Raw genomic sequence first — 20,130 nt, 5'->3', positions numbered from 1 at the left:
TCAGTAGGACTATTTGTGGAGTAAGGTACTACTCAACATGAGAGGAAGCCCTAGGTATTCATGGTTTGTTGTAAAGGGATCTAGCTTGCTCTGTCATTAAGTTGATCTTGCCCCACTTTTCTTTGTTTGATCACTGTTTGTCCCAGTTTATTACTTTTCTCTTCTATCTTTTTCTCCAGACGCCCTTGACCAAGCACATTGTGCAATTTACGTAACAGAATACAGACCAGTGTTATTTTTACATTAATTTGTTACTTTACATATCAGAATGTGATTGGCCTTATTCTTCTCTTCCACTTTGTTCTTGTACCCCACCACAATTAAAAGGCCACCATCAACACACACACACAGCCATAATTGTGTTTCTAGTCACATAATACTGTTGATACTGCATGGAGTTACACAAAGAGCAAATTTTGGATGAACCTATGACTGAGAGTTGATCAGTGGATCAGGAAAACGGTATTTGTAAACATAGGCACCGACAGTCGGTGCCCCGGGGCTGGAAAAAAATAGTGGGTGCTCAGCACCCACTGGCAGCACTGCAGATCAGCACCTCCCTCTCCTCCACCAACTCTTCCCGCTTGCCAGCAGCCCCACTGATCAGCTCCTCTCCCTTCCTTCCAGTTCCTCCCGCCCACTGTGATCAGCTGTTCAGCAGTGTGCAGGAGGTGCTGGGGAGAAGGGGGAGGAGCAGGGGGGCGGGGTCAGAGTGGGGGTGGGAAGAAGCGGGACGGGGTAGGGGCTTGGGGAAAGGGGTGGAGTGTGGGCAGGGCCTGGGGCAGAGTGGAGGTCAACGTCTCTGTTTGTAAAGCAATGTTCCCAGCATCCACCCCTCTCCAAAATTGGAGCACAGGATTTTCACCTGAAGTGCAGTGTATATATAATTCTTAAACACCTTCATTTTCAGTTTAAACTGATTTTTACTGTAAAATTCCCGGGTTTACAAAAAATATTATTCAGTTGTATCTGATTTTCACCCTATTTTTGTATCATTCAAATATATAAAAATAACGTATTTTATTAGGAAAATACAATACATTGCATGAGATATATGTATTGCAATAATACATTATTTTGTGTGTATATGCAAAACTGCCTGTTGAAGTAAGGCTATGTATTAGTCTAGACGATATACACAGTAAACAAACGGGCATGCATGCAAGCTCTAAAGTGCATGTACATACTGATGAATCTCACGCCCATCACATACACCTTTCAAGCTATTAGCAGATAACGGTTTAAAGATTTGACACACTAACATGGGAAGAAAATGAAAATCTGTATCAGAATACATTTCAGAACACAAGGAAGTATTTGAAAGTTTAAAAAAAACAAAAAAAGGAGAAAAGGAGGAAGTTGAGTGTATGCGCTGCAAATGGTATGGCTCTATTATGAAATGTAAATATTTGTAGGCTAATAGTTTTAAGCCTATGACAGTGAACTGTTTATTCAAATGAAAAGTTTTATTTGGGGGTTAGAGATGTATTGTTTCTTAAGCTCAAAGGTGGCATTGTATTTTGAGTTCTGTTTTAGTTCTGCAGCAAACCACATTAATGAACGGAATTCAAAGCATTAATCTACTGAATACCTTTCCCCCCCTGTTTTTCCATCCACCAAAATAAACACCAATATTTATCCAGAAAAATTATTATTAGATTTTTGCACTGATTTTCACCTGTTTTTGTTGTTGTGATAATAAACACTGATAAATTCCTGTGAAAAAAAATAAAATAAAAACTGAAAATGAAGAGCCCTAATAATTCTACTCAGATGAACCCTGAGGAAAATTCTTCCTTCCTTTTTGCACTTTTCAACAAAGTTTAATTCACATAAATTCGTGTAACTTATTATGTTTCTTAGATGCTGATCTGAATTTTGGTTTCAATCAATTAATATTCTCTCTCTCTCTCTCTCTCTCTCTAACTGCTAAAAAACCCAACACAATGGCTCTTTAATATTTAATTGATGATATCATTTTGCAGGTTTTAGTTTAAAGGTAACCATAGCACAAACCCATTCATTATTAACTGTAGAACTGCAGTGTAGGTTCTTGGGAATCCTCTTTCCTTTACACTTCAGTTTAATATGAGCGCTGCTGTCCCTGGAAAACAGTTCTGATATTGTTTTAAGTGTGACAAGCTGGCAGTTACAGTCACAGCCTAAACCAGAACAATGTAAACGGCTGATATCAATAGATGGGACAATGCTTAAAAGCGAGATGAAGACTGAAGGTGAAAGGCAGCTGAGGAAAGTCCGATTTCGAATTGCTTCCTCTCACAGTGGGAGAGTACTAAAGGAAGTGTATGCAGATGGAGAAACGGCAGACTCTTTGGATTCTGAATACACCAGTAGTTCAGAGACTGACCAAACCAGCAGACTGAGTGAAGCGGATGGACAGCAGAATGGACATTTAGGATCTGAGTGTGATGAAAATGAGAATGAGCAAGATGACTTGCTCATTTTAGTGAGAGCTACTAAAGAGAGGGGCTTTGGTACAAAACGAGTCAACATTCTAAGCAAAAATGGTACAGTCAGAGGAGTCAAACACAAAGTCAGTGCTGGTCAAGCCCTCTTTAACAATTTGTCAAAAATATTTCAGGTAAGTGAAGCAGCTTTGCTAATTGTGAAAACTATTCTCATCTTTTTCTCCTAGTTCTTCCAAGCCTCTCTTATTTATGAGTTCTCATACTTCAGTATTCATAACTGATGCCACTGAAGGCTCCCCTGTACAGGAGAGAATGATTGTTCCTATACCAACTCCACCGCAAAAATTGGTTTTGAAACTTCTCTCAGTATTTACCTCCCCTAGGGTTTGCTGGCTAAAAATGGATACTCTCTGCTTAGCATGTAAAGACCTGGAGTGAAGATATGACTGAAGAATTAATTTTCAGCTTCATTATGAGCATTAAGAGTATATATATGGGGTTATATGCCATTTCCAGCCCATGGTATCTGTTTTAACTGGTTTACCATGACATCTGCTATCCTTTCTCTATAAATATTTATACTTGTAAATTCTGTTGTGTTTAACCCGATAAGTAAGTCAAATTAGATGCAGAATATCACCAATGACACATCTCCCATTTAAAGTTTTAGATGAATGATATCTAGTCAGATGTCTTTCTTATTAAGGTCTATTTTTCACTAATTTGCTGGAAGGAATTGAAGATCTATATTTAAAATGGTTTCTGCCACTTTGAACCCCTAGGCTGAAAAGTAGATTTCTCGGAAAAATAAAATAAAATTGTTGTTTTTTAAAATAGCTTAGATTTCATACAATAAAACTACAAAATATACTATTCACTAGTTCTACTATACTATTTTTGAATTATTAATGTTTAGATTGTGCTAGCATACATGTTATTTACTGTTTTCTAGGAGGATTCAATGTCTAACGTGTTTATCATGATATTCAAAATTAATACATGCTAGTTTTAGAGCATGTATTGTTTTAGAAGCATTTGGGCAACACCTAAGAGGGGTAGGGGTTTTATATAAGTACTTATTTATTGAAATTAAATGCTCTATTTATGAGAAATCTCTCTCAGTTTTATGCCATGTTCTTATTTAACAACCATGTAATCTTATTACAGTCACTCTTGCCTTCCTATCCCCAGGTTTAGACCATAAGCTCTTCAGGGCAGGAACCAGGGGCCTAATTCTGCTCTCACCAATTTTATACCTGTGTAATTCCATTGACTTCAGTGGAGTCACTCCTGTTAAGTGCAATAAGAATCTGGTCCAGCAACTTTATTTATTTCTGTGAAATGTCTAGAAGGACGGCATTCAGGAAAGGGGAAAGGCTTCATAGAAAAAAAAAACTATACACAGAGACGGTAGATCAGACTCTTGGTTTTCATGTGTTACTCCACTGGATGATATCATTGCCAACAGAAAGAAACTACTCTGAAAAACTGGAACACACAGATATTTTAAACAGTTTGAAGGAGGCATAAGGAAAGGTCTCTGCACAACAGTCACCACAAATTCAAGGTTCAGAGTCTAATGGAGAGGAATTATCTATTGCAAATGATTTCTATGGTATGTAGTCTGTAACACTGATCAGTATAAATGTGGTATACCAGAGTGCAAAGGTTTCCTTTGAGACTGCTGGAGTCCTGTCTGAGATATCTTCAGATATCCCTCCTTATTAAAAATGGAATGGTATCTACCCTCCTCTTAAAAAAGATTATCACCACATGATTTCTATTGTTATTCCATGAGCTTGATCAGGACCTTCCCTTCACCAACAAAAGAGTGTAGAAAGTAGAAATTTTGTGGTTAAAGGTATGACAAGATAATTATGTTTCTCTCTCAAAAGGATTTGCTTCAGCACCCTCTGGTCTATGGACCGTCTAGAGGGTCCAATGTTGAACAGATGTGACTGTCTGCAGTTGTATTCTTTTCTCTACTAGGCAACTAGCTGAATAACAGTTCAGTCAAACTTTTATGGAGCTTACAATATCTGAGGTGAGATTCTGACCTTGCTTGCATATTGATTCAGAACTAGGTGGCCTGATTATATGTTTGTCAGGATCTTTACCTGAAATAGTCATTTGAAATCCCAAAGTATGCACAGAAATTCCTGGGTGAATCCTGAGTCTAAGTTGTGGATGGAGTCTTGAATATTATTATTTGGATCAGAGTTACTAAGAAATTATTTATAATGAAAAATGTTATTTGGGATCTCAAATATGGAATATGTGTGTGTCCGATAATCACTAACAGTGGCTTCTCTTTGAGGTATACTGCTAGTTGTGGCCACATGATTTTGGTCCTCAACTTCAAAGCCTTTGCTAACAACTGCTATCTGTGGCAAATATTCTCTAGTGTAGAGCAATGGCAGACTTCAAAACAAGTCGTTTCTAGCAGGAATTTGAGAGACTCCATATATGTACAGAGACAAATGGGGATTTCGATAAATGGAGTTTGGTGAAGCAGGCAAGTTGTTTTCATCTTTTATACTCAGAAGGACTAAGAATACCTGAGTCCAGCAAGTCTTCTGTGAATTTTAAATGTTCCAGAGATATTTCTGGATTTTGAATAATTTTCCATTCATGCTACTGAGTACACCCCCATGGAAGTGTTGCAGATAGTTCCTTCAAAATGGCTACCTAATCAGACCTGGCTCATGACCGCCATACCTTTAATGAATATGAGCAGAATAGATCTACTAGGTGGGAAGTATTTCTAGATTAAAACAAGAATTTGCCTGTTATAGAAGCCCAGTCTGAGAGAAACTATACACATAGATCCCTTGCTCACATCTACAAGAACACTTGGAGCATCTTTGCCACAAGCCAGATGGATGGCTAATGATTTCAGCCATTTGTGAAAGAGTAACTGGGATTGACACCTCAGTTTATCTAATAACTGGTCCCTGTGCATACTTTTGGGTCCAACTGTATATGGAAATGCTCTGTAAAACCCGAAGTTTGAGGCTGGTACTGAAGGTGCTGAAAGATGGTAAAGACAGCACCAAGAAAGTTACTTTCTCGGCTCGCAGGATGGGGATGCATGGTGTAAAAGGAATTATGCTGGGGGTCAGGGGAGGGTTTAGTTCCATTTTAGGTTGTGGATATTTTGAAATTGGGGTAGGAAGGCTGCCAAGAAACCAGCCCAATGGGAGCATGGTTTCTATAGCAACCCCTTCCGACTTTCCCTCTAAGCTGCTGGTGCCTGAAATAGAGAATGTTGCCATAGCAACCCCCTCAGCCGCTCCTTGTGCTTCAGTGAAGATGGGAACAAGGTTGCCATGGCAACATCTTCCCACTCCCTTTTAATGTAAGTTGATGCCTCCAGCAAGGAAGGTGACATAGCAATTCCCCAGTCTCCCTGCAGCATGCTCTGAAGCCTGTGGTGGAGGGCTCACTTTGTGTCCAGCCTGGAGCATGGGAAGCCTCAACCCAGTTGATATAAAACACTTTCCTTGGAGTCCAGAGTGGGGTTCTAAGTTAATGACCCTCAATGGCTATTCAGTACTAGGCCTGAGACCCTATCAGTGATTCCATTGGGCACTTGGAACCAGGCTTAAACAATGTCAATGACCTTGTTGGATGCTCAAGACTAGGCCTGGGGCCTACTGAGGGTTATGTTATCACTCAGAGCAAGGTCTGAACCTCATGGATGACTCCTTTGGGTATTCAAGATTAGGAATGGGATATTGATAACCTTTGTGAATGCTCAGCACCAGGCCTAAGACATGTTGATGTGCACTCAGGACTCAGTGTGTTGGTAACAAGGCATTTGTCACTGGGAGTTCAGTATAGCTAAGTTGAGCGGATATTTATGGCTGAAGCTACAGCAGACAATCAACTGGAGATCCTCAACTATCAGCATTTAATGCCCTACTGCTGCATGCCCTCAATGGGAAGGAAGATACCACCTGCTGATATAGAACTATGGGAGTGACCTGCTATTTATACTCGGGGTGGGATCCATGAAGGGACTTAGTGTTGCAACACTAACTGTCACAGCACCCAATTTTTAAGTGCCTAAAAAATCACAGGAACAAGATTGCAATCCACTCAGCTGAGTAAGGCACCTAGGCTCCCTATATAATGAATAGGAGGAGAGAGAATGACTCTGTAGCCCAGCGATTGGGGCAACCACCTGGGATGTCAGAGATCCTGAGTCCCTTCGCCCTGCTCCAACCACTCTTTCATTATTTATCCACAGTGGAACAACTTCAACAGGAACGACTGAGTGAGCCCCACATCAGAATAACTCAGGGATTAGAGCTCTGTCCTGACAGGTTGGAGACCCCCGTTCAAATCCTCTCTCACCCTCTGGCAGAGAGTGGGGACATGAACCCGAGTCTCCCATATCACAGGTGAGTGCTCTAAGCACTGGGCTAAAAGTTATAAGGTGGGCAACATCATCTCATCCAGCTGGAATTTGAATGGTGCCCTATGCATAGGTGCAGACTGAACATGCCTAGCATACTGGGTCCTCCCATGAGAGTTAGGTGGACGAATGCCTGTCTTTCCCTGGTTTGTGAATCACCCTGGGGCTTAGGTCAGAGAGGAGTCTGGATGCCCAGAGTAGCACTGCACATGCTCAGGGACAGAAACATAAGGACATTTTAATCTGAAAATCTGAGGCACTGAATGAGTTTAGGCACCTACTGGATCAGTGGGAGTGTTGTGGACGGCAGGGGAACCAAAACTGGGATGTAGGCACTTAAAACAGGAACTTAGTTACCTACGTCTGGGGTTTAGGTGCCTAAATTCTTTCATGGATCTTATTTTAGGAGCATATACTCATTGGATGCAGCTGTGGTTAACTGTTGTCTTTAGATTAGTATATTAATATTGGTTTGAGGTTTATACTAATACTCTGCACACTCGTTAATTAAATATACTTAATCACTATGGTTTTTAGTACCTCTACAGGCTTGAATATGCCTAAGATTTTTCTATAAAACTTAAGAATGGCATGATTTCTGTTTTCTTAAAATAAATGCTAATACTCCTCAGAACCAATCTTTGGTGACTTGCTCATGCCTCATATAGCATCTAGGTAATATAGAACAAAACTGAGTGAATTATTTGGTACATCACTAACTAGCATGATGTTCAATTCATGCCGGATTTCCTACCACAAGGTGTGGTACAATGGAGCCCAGCCAAAAGATTTGTACAAATCCTTTCGCTCCTTATCACAGTTCCAGCAGTGATCTTTTTATTTAATTCCAGGCTTATAACGCTCTGCTGGGCATCTAGTAGGTTCTGAAAGGTCACTTGCTGTTTGATTAACTACAGAACTAAATCAAGGCAAGCCTGCTAGCATCCATTATAAAAGGGAAGGCGCGGTTAACAAATCTGATTAATGTATTTGTGGATGTAGCAACGAGAAGTGCTTTTCAAGCTCTTTTCCAATATGTCTAGACAAGACTAATGTGTAAGTTTGCAAAGTATAGTATTGACAACGAAATACTCAGCTAGATAAAGAGTTAGCTTGTTAAGGCTGAAGAGAGGAGTGGTGAATGGTAAAATCAGATAAAAATGCAGTAACAAATGGAGTGCTGCAGGGATTGTTTTCCAACCTCTTGTCATTTTCTCTGTTCATCAGTGACCTGGTGGAGTGAATATGTGGCATGGTTTTCAACTTCGCAGATGCTGCAAAAATAGGAGGGCTGACCAATACCAAATAGTATGCAGAATAGAGCCAACGGGAGTTAGAAAAGAATTGTGCTCTAAATAGTACGAGCTGCAAAATGCTGTTTGGGACAGGATTTTGGAGTGACAGGTAAACAGAAACCTAAAATTATAGGCTGGATAGAATGTAGCATGTAGCTACAGCCCCTCATTGGGGGCAGAGTGGAGGTCATAATCCCCAGAACTCTAGGGAGCACAGGAGAAGAATGAATATTGTACCCCTATTTGGAGAGAGTCATTGATCTTGCCCTCCCACTCCCTGGTCAAATTTTCAACACTGGCAGGGCCACTCTAGCCCTGCATAGTCCTTTGACTCCCTTAGCATAAAGGCTCCCACTGGACTGGATCATACTTATGGGGAGCAAGAGGAAGAGAAGCTTCTTGTGCCAGAGCCTCCTTGTGGGATGTCTGCACAAGACGCAGCAAAAACACAAGTTCCAAAATAGCAGATTTCACAGAAAAGGGAATTGCCAGGTCATCAGTACTGGCCAGTCAGGCTGCTATGGAACCCCAGCTGTAAGCTGAAGCTACATCATCTGGTATGAATCTTGAAGCAGAGTGACCCTCTTTTGGGATAAATTCTGATGAGATGCAGATTTATTAGCTCGTGTAGGTAATTTTAACTTATACCTCCCTGTGCCAGCTTTCACTTGGAATCTTGTGACCATTCTGAGCACTATATTATAGAAGTCTATTGAAGAATTAGAGAGTGCATGAAAAATGGTAACAAGGCTGACAAATGCCAGTGGAGTAATAGCCAGGAGAAGTTAGCAAAATTAGATTTCTGTCCATTAGACAATAGAAAAGGCATAATTGGAGTGTCCAAAATCTTAGCGGGCAGGGAAAGGGGGAAGAAAACTTGTTGCAAAACAATTTTCATGGCTTCTTAAATTTTGTCAAGTTACCTCAACTGCTTGGGACTGTGAGTAATACTGTAGTTTACCTATAGTTAGTTTTATAGAACCACATGCTGAATAATTACATTGATTCCAAAAGGAGGATTTTAAACTCTGGGTTAATGGTCTTTCAATTAGAGTCTATGGTTGATCATTAATTAGTGTATTAGTATCTGTTGTTCCCAGACTGCAAAAACAGCTATACATCAGCAGGTTTAGACAAGGGCATTATTATAGTGGCACTGTTCATGATGTTACAGTTAAGGGTTTGCTGGTGTTGCATTGAAACACTTTACTGTTAAGGGTTTATAAATAGACTGGAAAAAATACAAGTTTCTGATATACAAGATTTTCAGACACCCCCCCTTCCCCTTTTATCCCCTAAGTTATAGAGGAAAAAATCTTTTGACTGCTTGATTTATTGAATATAAAGAAACCAGCAACAAAAGCAAACCATGATATTTGATTGTTTGATTTCATCAGTGATTGTTCCATAAAGTAGATTAGTTGTTTTTGTTATTTTGGAGAAAGAATTAATATACATGTTTTTATTTTGAAAACTTCATCCAGCTCTGTATAGTACAGGCTCTCAGACCATGACCTACATGTAATCAGAGCTCCACAGGTGCCACTAAACGATTCTTGCTCTATCCTGCTAAGGGACCCAATTCTCATGTGAAATGCTGGTGAAATCAGTGGTGTTCTGGATATAAGATTCCTTGGAATTTCTTTTCCATGTTTGCATACATATCTATCTAATTATCCAGAATATTTCCTGAATCAGAAAAATGTATATGTTCATCCACTGCTCCTTGGATCCTCTGTAGTCATTTTCACCTTTTCATGGTGGGTATATATTGTTACCAAACTGAATTTTCTATTCACACTGGCAGCAGCATTTATATCCCCTTTGCATAGGTGTAAATGCTTACAATAGGCACAAGGCAATTGAGAATTGCCTTATGCATTTGCAGTACAGTATTAAAGAGGATGTTAGTTTAAAATCTCTAGACAACCTAGAACCACAGGATCAAATCTTAACAGGATTACCTCTGCACTCTATCCTTCCATGGTAGAAAAACTGAACCTCATGCAGCTTTCCACAAATGGGTCTGAGTCCCAAATGCCACCAAGCTGTGCTAAATGCAGGATCCAAAGGTAGGAGGCAATTGTAACTTCACACTTACCCTACTCTGGCTAGGAGCTGTTTTGATTTCTGGCACAGATTAGAGCAGCCTCAGGCCTACCCTAACCTGTACCCAACTGCCTATCGTCACAAGGGACTACTGCGGAGTTCAGAATAGCAAACTGCTGTCACAGCTGCAAGAGTGGGCTAGAGCACTGCAGCCATTTCTATGCCATGTGGATGCTTTCCCTAAAGAGGAGGGAATTACCTAATAGGCACATCCATTGGCTTTACAGCCTCTTAGCAGCAGAGCCTACACACGGGAAATAGTACAACACTGAACCAGGCTCTTAGCTTTAGTCTCTAGCCTATCTTCAACAAGGCATTCAGGTTCTGAATTAGTATCCAAAATGCATTCCCTTCAATGGGGCATTATCAAGAACATAGTCTCCCCAAAACTAGCTGTTCTTAGGGTTTCACTGCAGGATCTGCTCTATCCTTCTTCTACCCACTTCCATCTTCTAGAGAGTCCCCAGCTTCTCTTATATCCAGCTTGGCACTAAAAAGATCCATCTGCCAGCATTAATCATTAATCAACAGTAACAACCCTGCACCTTTTTGCAGAGTCTACCACAGGGGTTGGCAACCTTTCAGAAGTGCTGTGCCGAGTCTTCATTTATTCACTCTAATTTAAGGTTTCGCGTGCCAGTAATACATTTTAACGTTTTTAGAAGGCCTCTTTCTATACGTTTATAATATATAACTAAACTATTGTTGTATGTAAAATAAATAAAATTAATTTAAAATTAAATTAAAATGCAGAGCCCCCCGGACCGGTGGCCAGGACCTCAGCAGTGTGAGTGCCACTGAAAATCAGCTCGTGTGCCGCCTTCGGTACACGTGCCATAGGTTGCCTACCCCTGGTCTACCACCTGTGCTTAGTAGGGTGACTCAACACAACAATGATGTGTTCCTGTTGCAGGGTCTTTCTGAACCTACCTTAAAACTTGGTCCTGTGTATAGACATTTTAAAAATGCTTGTCATGTTTGCAGGAGTAGGGGGTTGCCTTGCTATCCTGGCCAAATTCCTGCCCCTGCCCTCATTATTGAATAACAAGCTGTTCACTGGTTGCCTACCTGCTACCTTTCACCTCTGTGCTGGATGAATTCCTGTGATGCTGTATGTATATAGTTTGTGAAGTACGTTAGGTTGAAAGGTGAAATGTAAATGTTAAATTATTTACATTTATAAACTGTCCTAGGTGCGTAGCAGCTAAAGTCAACCACACAGGTTCAGGACTAGTGCATATTTGGAAACTGAATGTCTTGCAGCTGATTTTTTTAATATTTGCATGGGAGGACATTTATAGTTACATCTAAATCATGAAAATATTATAACAAACCTCTGGCCTCTTCAGTCTTCACATCTGTCACCAAACTGTGCAACTATTGGTGTTGTGAAAATGGGGACACCTCCTCCTATTCCAAAAGCACATGCTCCTACCATTTGAACTACAAGGGAAACTCCTTTAGTGGCTAGCTGTATGGGGCCATAACAAATAGTGCTGAGTCTGTCTTGTAGAAGGCAATGGTACAAATACACAGCCAGCTAATTACAGAATAATACCATTTAGTTCTGAAGTTTTGTCACACTCTTTTAACAGCACCTCAGAAGTATATTTGCAGTGAGCCTGCACTGGGGTTTGCAAGTACTGACTAACTGAATAAAAATATCACACAGTATTCATGTAATACTGCTGTTGTGCAACAAAGGAAATCTGATGTACAATTTTAGCACCTGATCATAAACCAGTGACAAGTCAGTCAATCATATGCTAACCAACATGACTGGCATATGGAAGTGGTTAAGGAGCCATTTTTTCCTTCAGCCAAAAAAGAGAAAGCGATGATGTAATTGCAGATGAGAATCAGAATGGGAAGCAGCTAAACTACTCAGGACTGTCAGAACAGGCTGCAGACATTTGGGTGCTGCGGCTGGTGGTTTATTGCACACTGCACCCACACAAGATACATAATTAACAGCTTAAAGAAAGTAACAGTTAAAAGTATCCCATAGGTGATCTATCAGTTGGCTAGGAACAAAGTTTCTACCAGTTACTGCAGCAGCCCGCAGGATGATGAGTAAATCCCTAGTTTAACTGCAGTAAAACATGCTTTAAAATGAGGGAAATTTGCAGCCAGAAATAAAGGTATGTAACCTTTAATTTTCCTTTGCCCCATTTCCCCACACCCTCATAGCATCTGGTACCAAATATGAAAAGTATTGAAGTATAAATATTTACCAAATTTCACAATTTAAGCCAGTCCCTATTTATAAGTAATAATTAGTGTACTATCTCTTTTCTGCTGGTGCTGAATAAGGTTCAGGAGAAAGATTCATCCCAAACCAAACAGCCAATCTATGCAGTGTTTTACTAGGCACAAGAAACACATGCTGCAGCAGCAGCAGCATAATTCTTGACAGCCTCCCTCCACTATCCAACTCAGCAAAACTGGTCACAGAAATGCTGCTGGAGTCAGTGAGGTACAGACTCATTTCACACACGACAAGAAAGATGACAGAAAAGCCATCTGCATATCTAATGTAAGTTGTGGGAAGCATTTAAACAACCATACTACAACTCTGCTTTTAGCGATCTCCAGAGACACCGTCCATCAATACTATATGAGGAGAATGTCTGCTGTACCACAAAAACACCACACAACCTTTCCTTTGCCCTCCTTCCTCCCGCAGAAACATGCAAATTTTGTCCTCAGCTGATATGTGCACAGGTCTACAGCAACAAACAATATCATGTCTCATACTTATGAACCCCTGAACCAATCAATAAATACCAATGCAAAAGTCCTATCCATAAAATCCTTCTGTATCAGGTTGTCCCCTGGTATGGAATATCGGTGGCTACTGAATGGGTGATAATACTTTCAAAAGAAGCCCACAGAAAAACTAAGGCTTAAAAAGAAGTGCAGCAGCTGGTTATATGTAAATTATTTTTACAAAATCTTTCTTGTTCACACAGTTCATGTGGTATAGAATGCAGTCAGAACCCCCACAAAGGTTCTAATCCTGTGACTGAGGCCATAATCTTTAAAAAGAAAATGCAGTGTTGTGTGTGTAACTGAATGATGATGTGCTTCTGCTGTCCATGTACTGCATCTTTTATTGCAAGAGAAGTATGCCTGCTGCAGAGCCATCTGTGAAACAGTTGCCTTTGTGTTTCAATTCAGATGCAGAATGTCCCAGAGTACAGAATAGCAGAACTGGTGAAAAATTACAACTTTAAACACTGCCACACCTCCCTCCACCAATCATAGGTCTTAATGCTTCTTGAAAGTTACAGTTTAGGTTCTTTCAATCAGGCTGATGCACAACTGAAGCATCCATAAACAACAACCCCCAATGCCATCCAAAGAAACAACAAAACAGAAACACAACCCATTTCAACCCCCCCAACCCAAAGACCAGCCACCAGTCTCAACAAAAAAACATCCCTCCCAAATAAACCCTCCAAAAAACAAGCACCAAAGGAAAAAGTAATTTACAAAAGCAAATACTTCCTAAGTGATTCATTCAGAAGATGGATTCCTGTGCATCTCCCATGTTCTGTGGGAGCTGCTGAGTGATTAGTACTTTTGAAACCCAGCCTACTGATGTAGAGGTTTAGATCTGGATGTAGAAGTCTATCGCTGAGCACCCATTTTTGAGATTAGACATGATAGATAGAATTATTGTCACACATTCTTCGTGCGACTGTTTGGTGGCTAGAAGGGCATTTTTACAGTTAATATTCGCAACTAAGTGCAAATTACTTCATCTGCACTTACAGCACCTTGTGTTCCTGTAATTAACCTTGTACAGTGTGGAGACATCACATCCTCAGCTGTTCAAAAATTCTCTCATGCATGCATGATACATGAAGGCAAGAGATATAAAAATAGGGACAATGTCCCACATTGAAAAAATTTTCAGCTCAAGATTTTATTCTGTCTGTAGTCTGACTTCAGTGGGAGGAGCTAGGTCCTCACACTTTTGAAAAAAATCAGGCTACTCATTTAGGTGCCACTGAGAAGCTTGGTGATCTATCCGCTTTCTTTAGTTTTTTTCTATAGCACCTATCACTGAAGTATCAGAACACTTCCTTGAACTCTCACAAACACTTTGCCAGACAGTCTTTTCCCTAGAGGATATTTGTCCCTCTCCCCTAGGATCTATGAAAACAGTAAATCCAGTTTTTTTTCCATTTTGATATTGTTCTCTCATGTATTTCTGTTGTTTTAATTGTAACCCTGATTGGCGATTCTCTAGTAACGAGGATGGATGAAAGCAATCCAGGACCATAGGCACACCATGACACATGGCTACCACAGCCTCATCCCTGCATCATGACTCTCCACCCACCTGGAGTGGAGGTTGCAGGGAGAAAGTCTTCTCCCTTCCGAGATAGGCAAGAGCAGCAGCAAAGGGGCCCTTATATCCCCCACTGGAACAGTAGCAGGGCTTCTCTTTCCCTTTGAGAGCTGCAGGGGTCGCAGCAGGAGTTCCCTCTCTTTCCCTGGAGAGGCAGTGGCCCCACTATTTACCCCAGCATTGGGGTTGTATCTGCATGGGTGGGTGGCCAGGCCCACTGCATTCCTCTCTTTCTGCCACACCTTGAGTTCTTGGTTGTGGTGATATGGGTGGGATCTGCAGAGCAATGTATCTAGGAGTTAATATAACCCATGCTTGCTTGATGTGGTACTTCCCCCCCTCTAGTAGTACCTAAACCATCTAGAGATTAATGAGCCTGCTACAGCCTTAACTAAGAGCATGTGTTTTTTAGTGCATGCAATAGAGGCTCATGCATTTAGCACCAGAGATCTCAGGTTTGAGCCTACCTGCCAATGGCATTACATTTAACACACCATTGAGCTGAATGGGGAAGTTCACATTTCTTGCAGCTATTGTTTCAGGCTCTCTGCAAACTCAGGGAGTCATCACAGTATTGGTTACACTTAAGTCACATGTGACAAAGGGCCAGAAAGGGTTACATAATTAGCAGGCTAATTAACCCAGATTCAAACTTTAGAGACATGAGACATATTAGTAGATAATGATCGAGTTTTGTGTGTATTATATATATATACACACACACACACACACACACACAGCTAGAGGTTGACAATATAACCAAATAGTTCCTATCTATCACTCTATTCTGTTAATTCAGAGATCAAAAGGAGATATTAACATTTAAATGAACTACGAATATAGTGATATCACTGTCTGGATTTCTCTTTGAAGTATAAAGCAAATCATCTGCAAATGGTGGGAGACCAGCAATTGCCTTATGTTATATACACCCTGCTTATACTTTATCAGGGTGATGCTTGAGCCACAAGATTGAGGTCTCCAATTTCATTTTGGATTGCCCTGATATTGAACATTGAACTAAACCTATCGACTAATTCAGAAAGAACTCTTTGCAACTCTAGAGCTCACCATCTCTACTATGAAACTGACCTGAGAACTATATTAATGTCTATATTTTTAATGATCTTTTAACCAATACTCCCTCTCTTTTCTTTTTTAATGCATCCGAGGAAGTGGGCTGTAGCCCACGAAAGCTTATGCTCTAATAAATTTGTTAGTCTCTAAGGTGCCACAAGTACTCCTGTTCTTTTTCTTTTTTAATAAATTTTAGTTTAGTCAATAAGAATTGGCTGTGAGCATGTATTTGGGTAAGATCTGAAATATTCATTAACTTGCTTGGCAATGTGTCCGATCCTTTAGAATTGGTAGAACTTTTTATGTGATGAACAAGATTTTCAATAATCCTCATTATATTTGACTTGGCTGTCTGGGAGAAAGCCCAAGGCTGGGTTGCTTTAAAGGAAACTGTGTTTTGGACTTCTGTGTAACCAGTATGGTATTATAGCTGTTTTGTTGCTAGCTTGGTGGATCTAAGTATCAGAATAGCCACCAGTTTGGGGGATTGTCTGCCCCATTCTTTGCAGTTTGCCCTGATTGAGCAACCTCAGTGTGGCATTCCTGGGACTCCAGTCACATCACATTTTAAAGTTTTTCTTTGCAACCATAAGGGCAAGAAAGTTATTTTTTATTTTGAATGAAAGCTGAGATTCTGTGATGGGTCCAGAGTGACTATACCAGGGGTCGGCAACCTTCGGCACGGGCCCATCAGGGTAATCTGCTGCCGGGCCACCAGACATTATGTTTATATTGACCATCTGCAGGCACGGCTCCCCGCAGCTCCTAGTGGCCGTGGTTCACCATTCCCGGCCAATGGGAGCTGCGGGAAGCGGTGGCCAGCATGTCCCTGCGGCCCGTGGCTTCCCGCAGCTCCCGTTGGCTGGGAACGGTGAACCGCGGCCCCTGGGAGCTGCAGGTGGCTATGCATGCAGACGGTCAATGTAAACAAACTGTCTCACAGCCCACCAGCATATTACCGACCACCACTGTTCTAAGTCGATGGGAGAGAGCTCTCCCATCAGCATAAAAACTCCAGCCTCCATGAGAAGCGGTTGCTATGTTGGCAGGAGATGCTCTACACTGGCACTTAAGTTGGTATAACTTATGTCACTCGGGGTGTGGATTTGACTCTGAAGAACTTTGTAGCATAGACATAGGCTTTTTGAAAGTCCAAGTAAATTATACCTCCCTGTTCTCCTTTTTCTACTATTTTGTTGAAATGCTTAAAGAATTTTAGTAGATTCAAGAGATATAATTTTCCTTTACAGAGGCTGTGAATATTTGTTGCACTAATTTCACAGTTATCTAGGTGTTTTATAGCTCTCTTTAATTAGCCAATGTAGTCATTTAAAGCTAGTTTGGACAAAATGCTCAAGAAGGCACTGTAGGGAACAATCTTGCACAGCAAGGAGATGTAGTAGATGACCTAATAGGTCTTTTCCAGTTCCAGTCTGTGAAATTGAAATAGTACTGGGAAACTGTTGCAGAGGTGGTTAAGTTCAACTCAAGAACTGCTGAACAGTTGCTTCAGAGAGAACTGCATGGGGTTGCAAAAGCACTGCTAGAGAAATTCTTTGTATGGGGTGGATTCAAGGATGACTTATATCCCAAGGAAGCCTTAGTGCTCCAAGGAGAACAGCACATATTTAGGTGGCTTGAATAACCTAAGTAGCTCCACTTGCAGTCAAATCTCTCAAGACTCAAATATGTGACACAGTGTAGGACATTGCCCTAAAATGAGGCACAGCGTGAGACAAAGTGGGGATTTTCCCTTGTTATGTTGTATGTGAGTCTTACTGTTGAGCCTATGTGAGTTTTACTGTTTGCATGAATACTGTGTGTGCCTCAGATTCCCTGTGTGCGGCACCAATACCTCGGGGGTGTTGACTTTGGCTGAGACCTCTGGGGCAGGTGAGGCTGCTCCAGCTGCCTGCACATATGCTATGACTTCGGTGCCCTTTGTAACCTGAGACATAGGAGGGGATGCAACCTGGTGAAGACCAGGTGATTCTTTGCCTGGGAAGTGAGACAAAGACAAGGAGGAGGAACAACAGAGGTGTCTGAGATCTGGTTGCTGGAAGCTGGCAGTCTGCTTGGGGAGACTGGAAAAGGGGGAGTCCAGACCGCCTGGCCCACGACTCCCCAAGATGGACTTGGCTGAAAGTCACTGATTTCTGTGATAGCAAGCTCTGTTCTATGCTGTGTTCCTGTCAACTAATAAACCCTTCTGTTCTACATGCTGGCCGAGAATTGGGGTGCAGGACCCTCTGGCTTCCCTGGGAGCCCCAACCGGGCCGACTTGCTGCGGGAAGTGCATGGTGTGGAAGGAGATGCTGAATGCTCCAAGGTCAGATACAGGAAGGTCAAAACTGTGTAAACTTCTTGCTCTGGAGACAGTATGCTCAAAAAGAGGAGGCATGCTACACCAGAGTCATGCCTGGCTTCATATGGAGTAGTTCCAAACCATTGGCCTGGTATCCCCATGACACAGAAGAAAACCAAATTAAAAAATTAGTGTAGGAAGAACAAATTAAAAAAATATTTAATTTAAAAAACATGTAAGATTTTTTAAGGGCCAAATCTTGTACCAGGCACATCTATGGAATCCAGTGGATTTGGACTACCCAGGCTCTGCAGACAGAAACCTACTCCGGTTGTGAGATACAGTGTTCCGAGGGTATCTGCATAGGGCCCATGTGGCTGCCCAATTGCTCCCTCCACCCATGGTATGTCTAGACTAGGATAAAAGGTGTAGTTGTTTTTTAAAATGTGTTAGCTAACATGTTTTAACTAGCATGTTTTATACCCTCATGTAGACACTGTACATTGAATTCTAATATGTATTAGCTGGTCCCCATTGGCTCACTACTGGGGTCCATGTCAATCAGCCAACATATGTTAAAATACAACTTGAGCGGTCTACAGTAGGGTTTTAAAATTTTAGTTAAAGCATGCTAGCTAGTATGTTTAAACCCCTCACACCTTTTATCCTAGTCTAGACATTCTCCCAGGCACAAGGCCCGTGGCCTAGCCAGATGCTCCATGTCTTGCTCTCACAAAATGAGTGTGTGCACAGTCTGCCCCAGCTTGCATAACGAGCCATCCAACCTCAGGAGAAGTTGGGTCCAATGTAGAGACAGTTCACGTTGTTATATATGGGTCTTATGTCTGCATAAAATACCCTCAAGCCTTGGTCCTATAACCTCAGATTTGTGGTTGTGTTGTTGAGATGTAATTTACAAGAAAAAGGAGGCAACACCAGCATGTGTGATACAGAGGTAAATTTAGGTTTAAAAATAGGGAGGATTGACTATGTAATTAGTTAATGAATTAGTTAATCTGAAGATGAAGGGGGTATCCAAGTTCTGGGTATTATTAAGTCATGAGGAACAGTTGAGAGGTATAGGTCCAATTATGTTAAGTAAGTGGCAAGGGGACTGAAATCCTCTAACATGATAACTCGAAGAGGTCCTTTTTCTTCACTACTGGGCTTTTAGTTCAATAAGGTGCAGCACAACCACTGCAGACTCAGGACTGAGTCAACACTTTATCAGCACCTTGTCAGTCTAAACCTAGTCCAGTTGTATCCTTTGTCTTATTGAAATCTCAATGTGAAAGTCCTTAATGTTTGCTTAGGGTTTTGGGATCCTTTGAGAGGAATTCTGTTGTGTGTGGGTAAAGTATTACTATTTTTATTTACAATAACTGTGCAGTAAACATGAAAATTTCAGCTTTTCCAAAGGTGCCCGTTTTCTGTTTATTATTACATTTTAGCTCAGTTGATTAACATTTTCACCAATAAGGTATCATTTAAATAATAGGCACATTGTATATTACAACTACTGAGGGGAAAAAAATAGCTGATCCTTTTACATGTAAATGGCAGAAATTTAGAAATGGAAATTAAATATACTAGGTACAACCTACTATGGACCTAGTTTTGCCATTTTATTTTATAGTGAATTACTTTCATGGTCTCTGTTCGTCCTGTTGCAGGTTCCGCTCATGGGAATATTTGTAAAATGTGAGCTGACTTTTAAAAAAGTTTAATATCTGTCAAATTTACAAACTCAGGGGTATATCCCAGACCAATCCCAAACTCTAACTGATTTCAGTGATTGAATTTGTTGCTTGGAAGAGTAAAGTGTGAAGAATGGGTTAAAATTTTACATTTTCTCTATTATTGATTGCACATGTAGCAGTCTGAAGTAACACCTTATTTCAGTAACCCCATTGCTTTCTTTAGTCTTTCATTTGCACTGGATGAGCAAAAGTTGTTTTGCTATGCCAGACAGACTGATCCTGGAGTGTAATTAATCCATGGTGAAAGGCTGGATCAGCTGCCAAAGAAAACACTAAATTTTCAACAGCGCTAAGTTCAACTGATAAGATCTTTACTGGCAACTGCTTGTTTACTTGCTGATTACTATCTATGACACTAGAGGGTTTCTAACAGAA

General features: G+C 40.9%; 1 protein-coding gene across 2 annotated transcripts in view; it reads left to right on the top strand.

Moving 5' to 3' along the window:
• Positions 1–2,043: 2,043 nt before the first annotated feature.
• Positions 2,044–20,130, top strand: part of GRXCR1 (glutaredoxin and cysteine rich domain containing 1) — a 67,137-nt gene continuing 49,050 nt past the window's right edge. Inside the window, exon 1 of one of the 2 annotated variants that reach the window (XM_024107224.3) lies at positions 2,044–2,602. In XM_024107224.3, the coding sequence (XP_023962992.1) occupies positions 2,207–2,602 (396 nt within the window). In that variant the 5' untranslated portion in view covers positions 2,044–2,206. Of the gene's footprint in view, positions 2,603–19,208; positions 19,348–20,130 lie in introns of those variants that run through there. The other variant, XR_010601484.1, reaches the window with a different exon arrangement.

This window comes from Chrysemys picta, chromosome 5 (genome assembly GCF_011386835.1).
Source record: "Chrysemys picta bellii isolate R12L10 chromosome 5, ASM1138683v2, whole genome shotgun sequence".
Taxonomy (NCBI): Eukaryota; Metazoa; Chordata; order Testudines; family Emydidae; genus Chrysemys; species Chrysemys picta.
The sequence above is the reverse complement of the archived record's forward strand: the minus strand, read 5'-3'. Positions and strand labels throughout refer to the sequence as shown.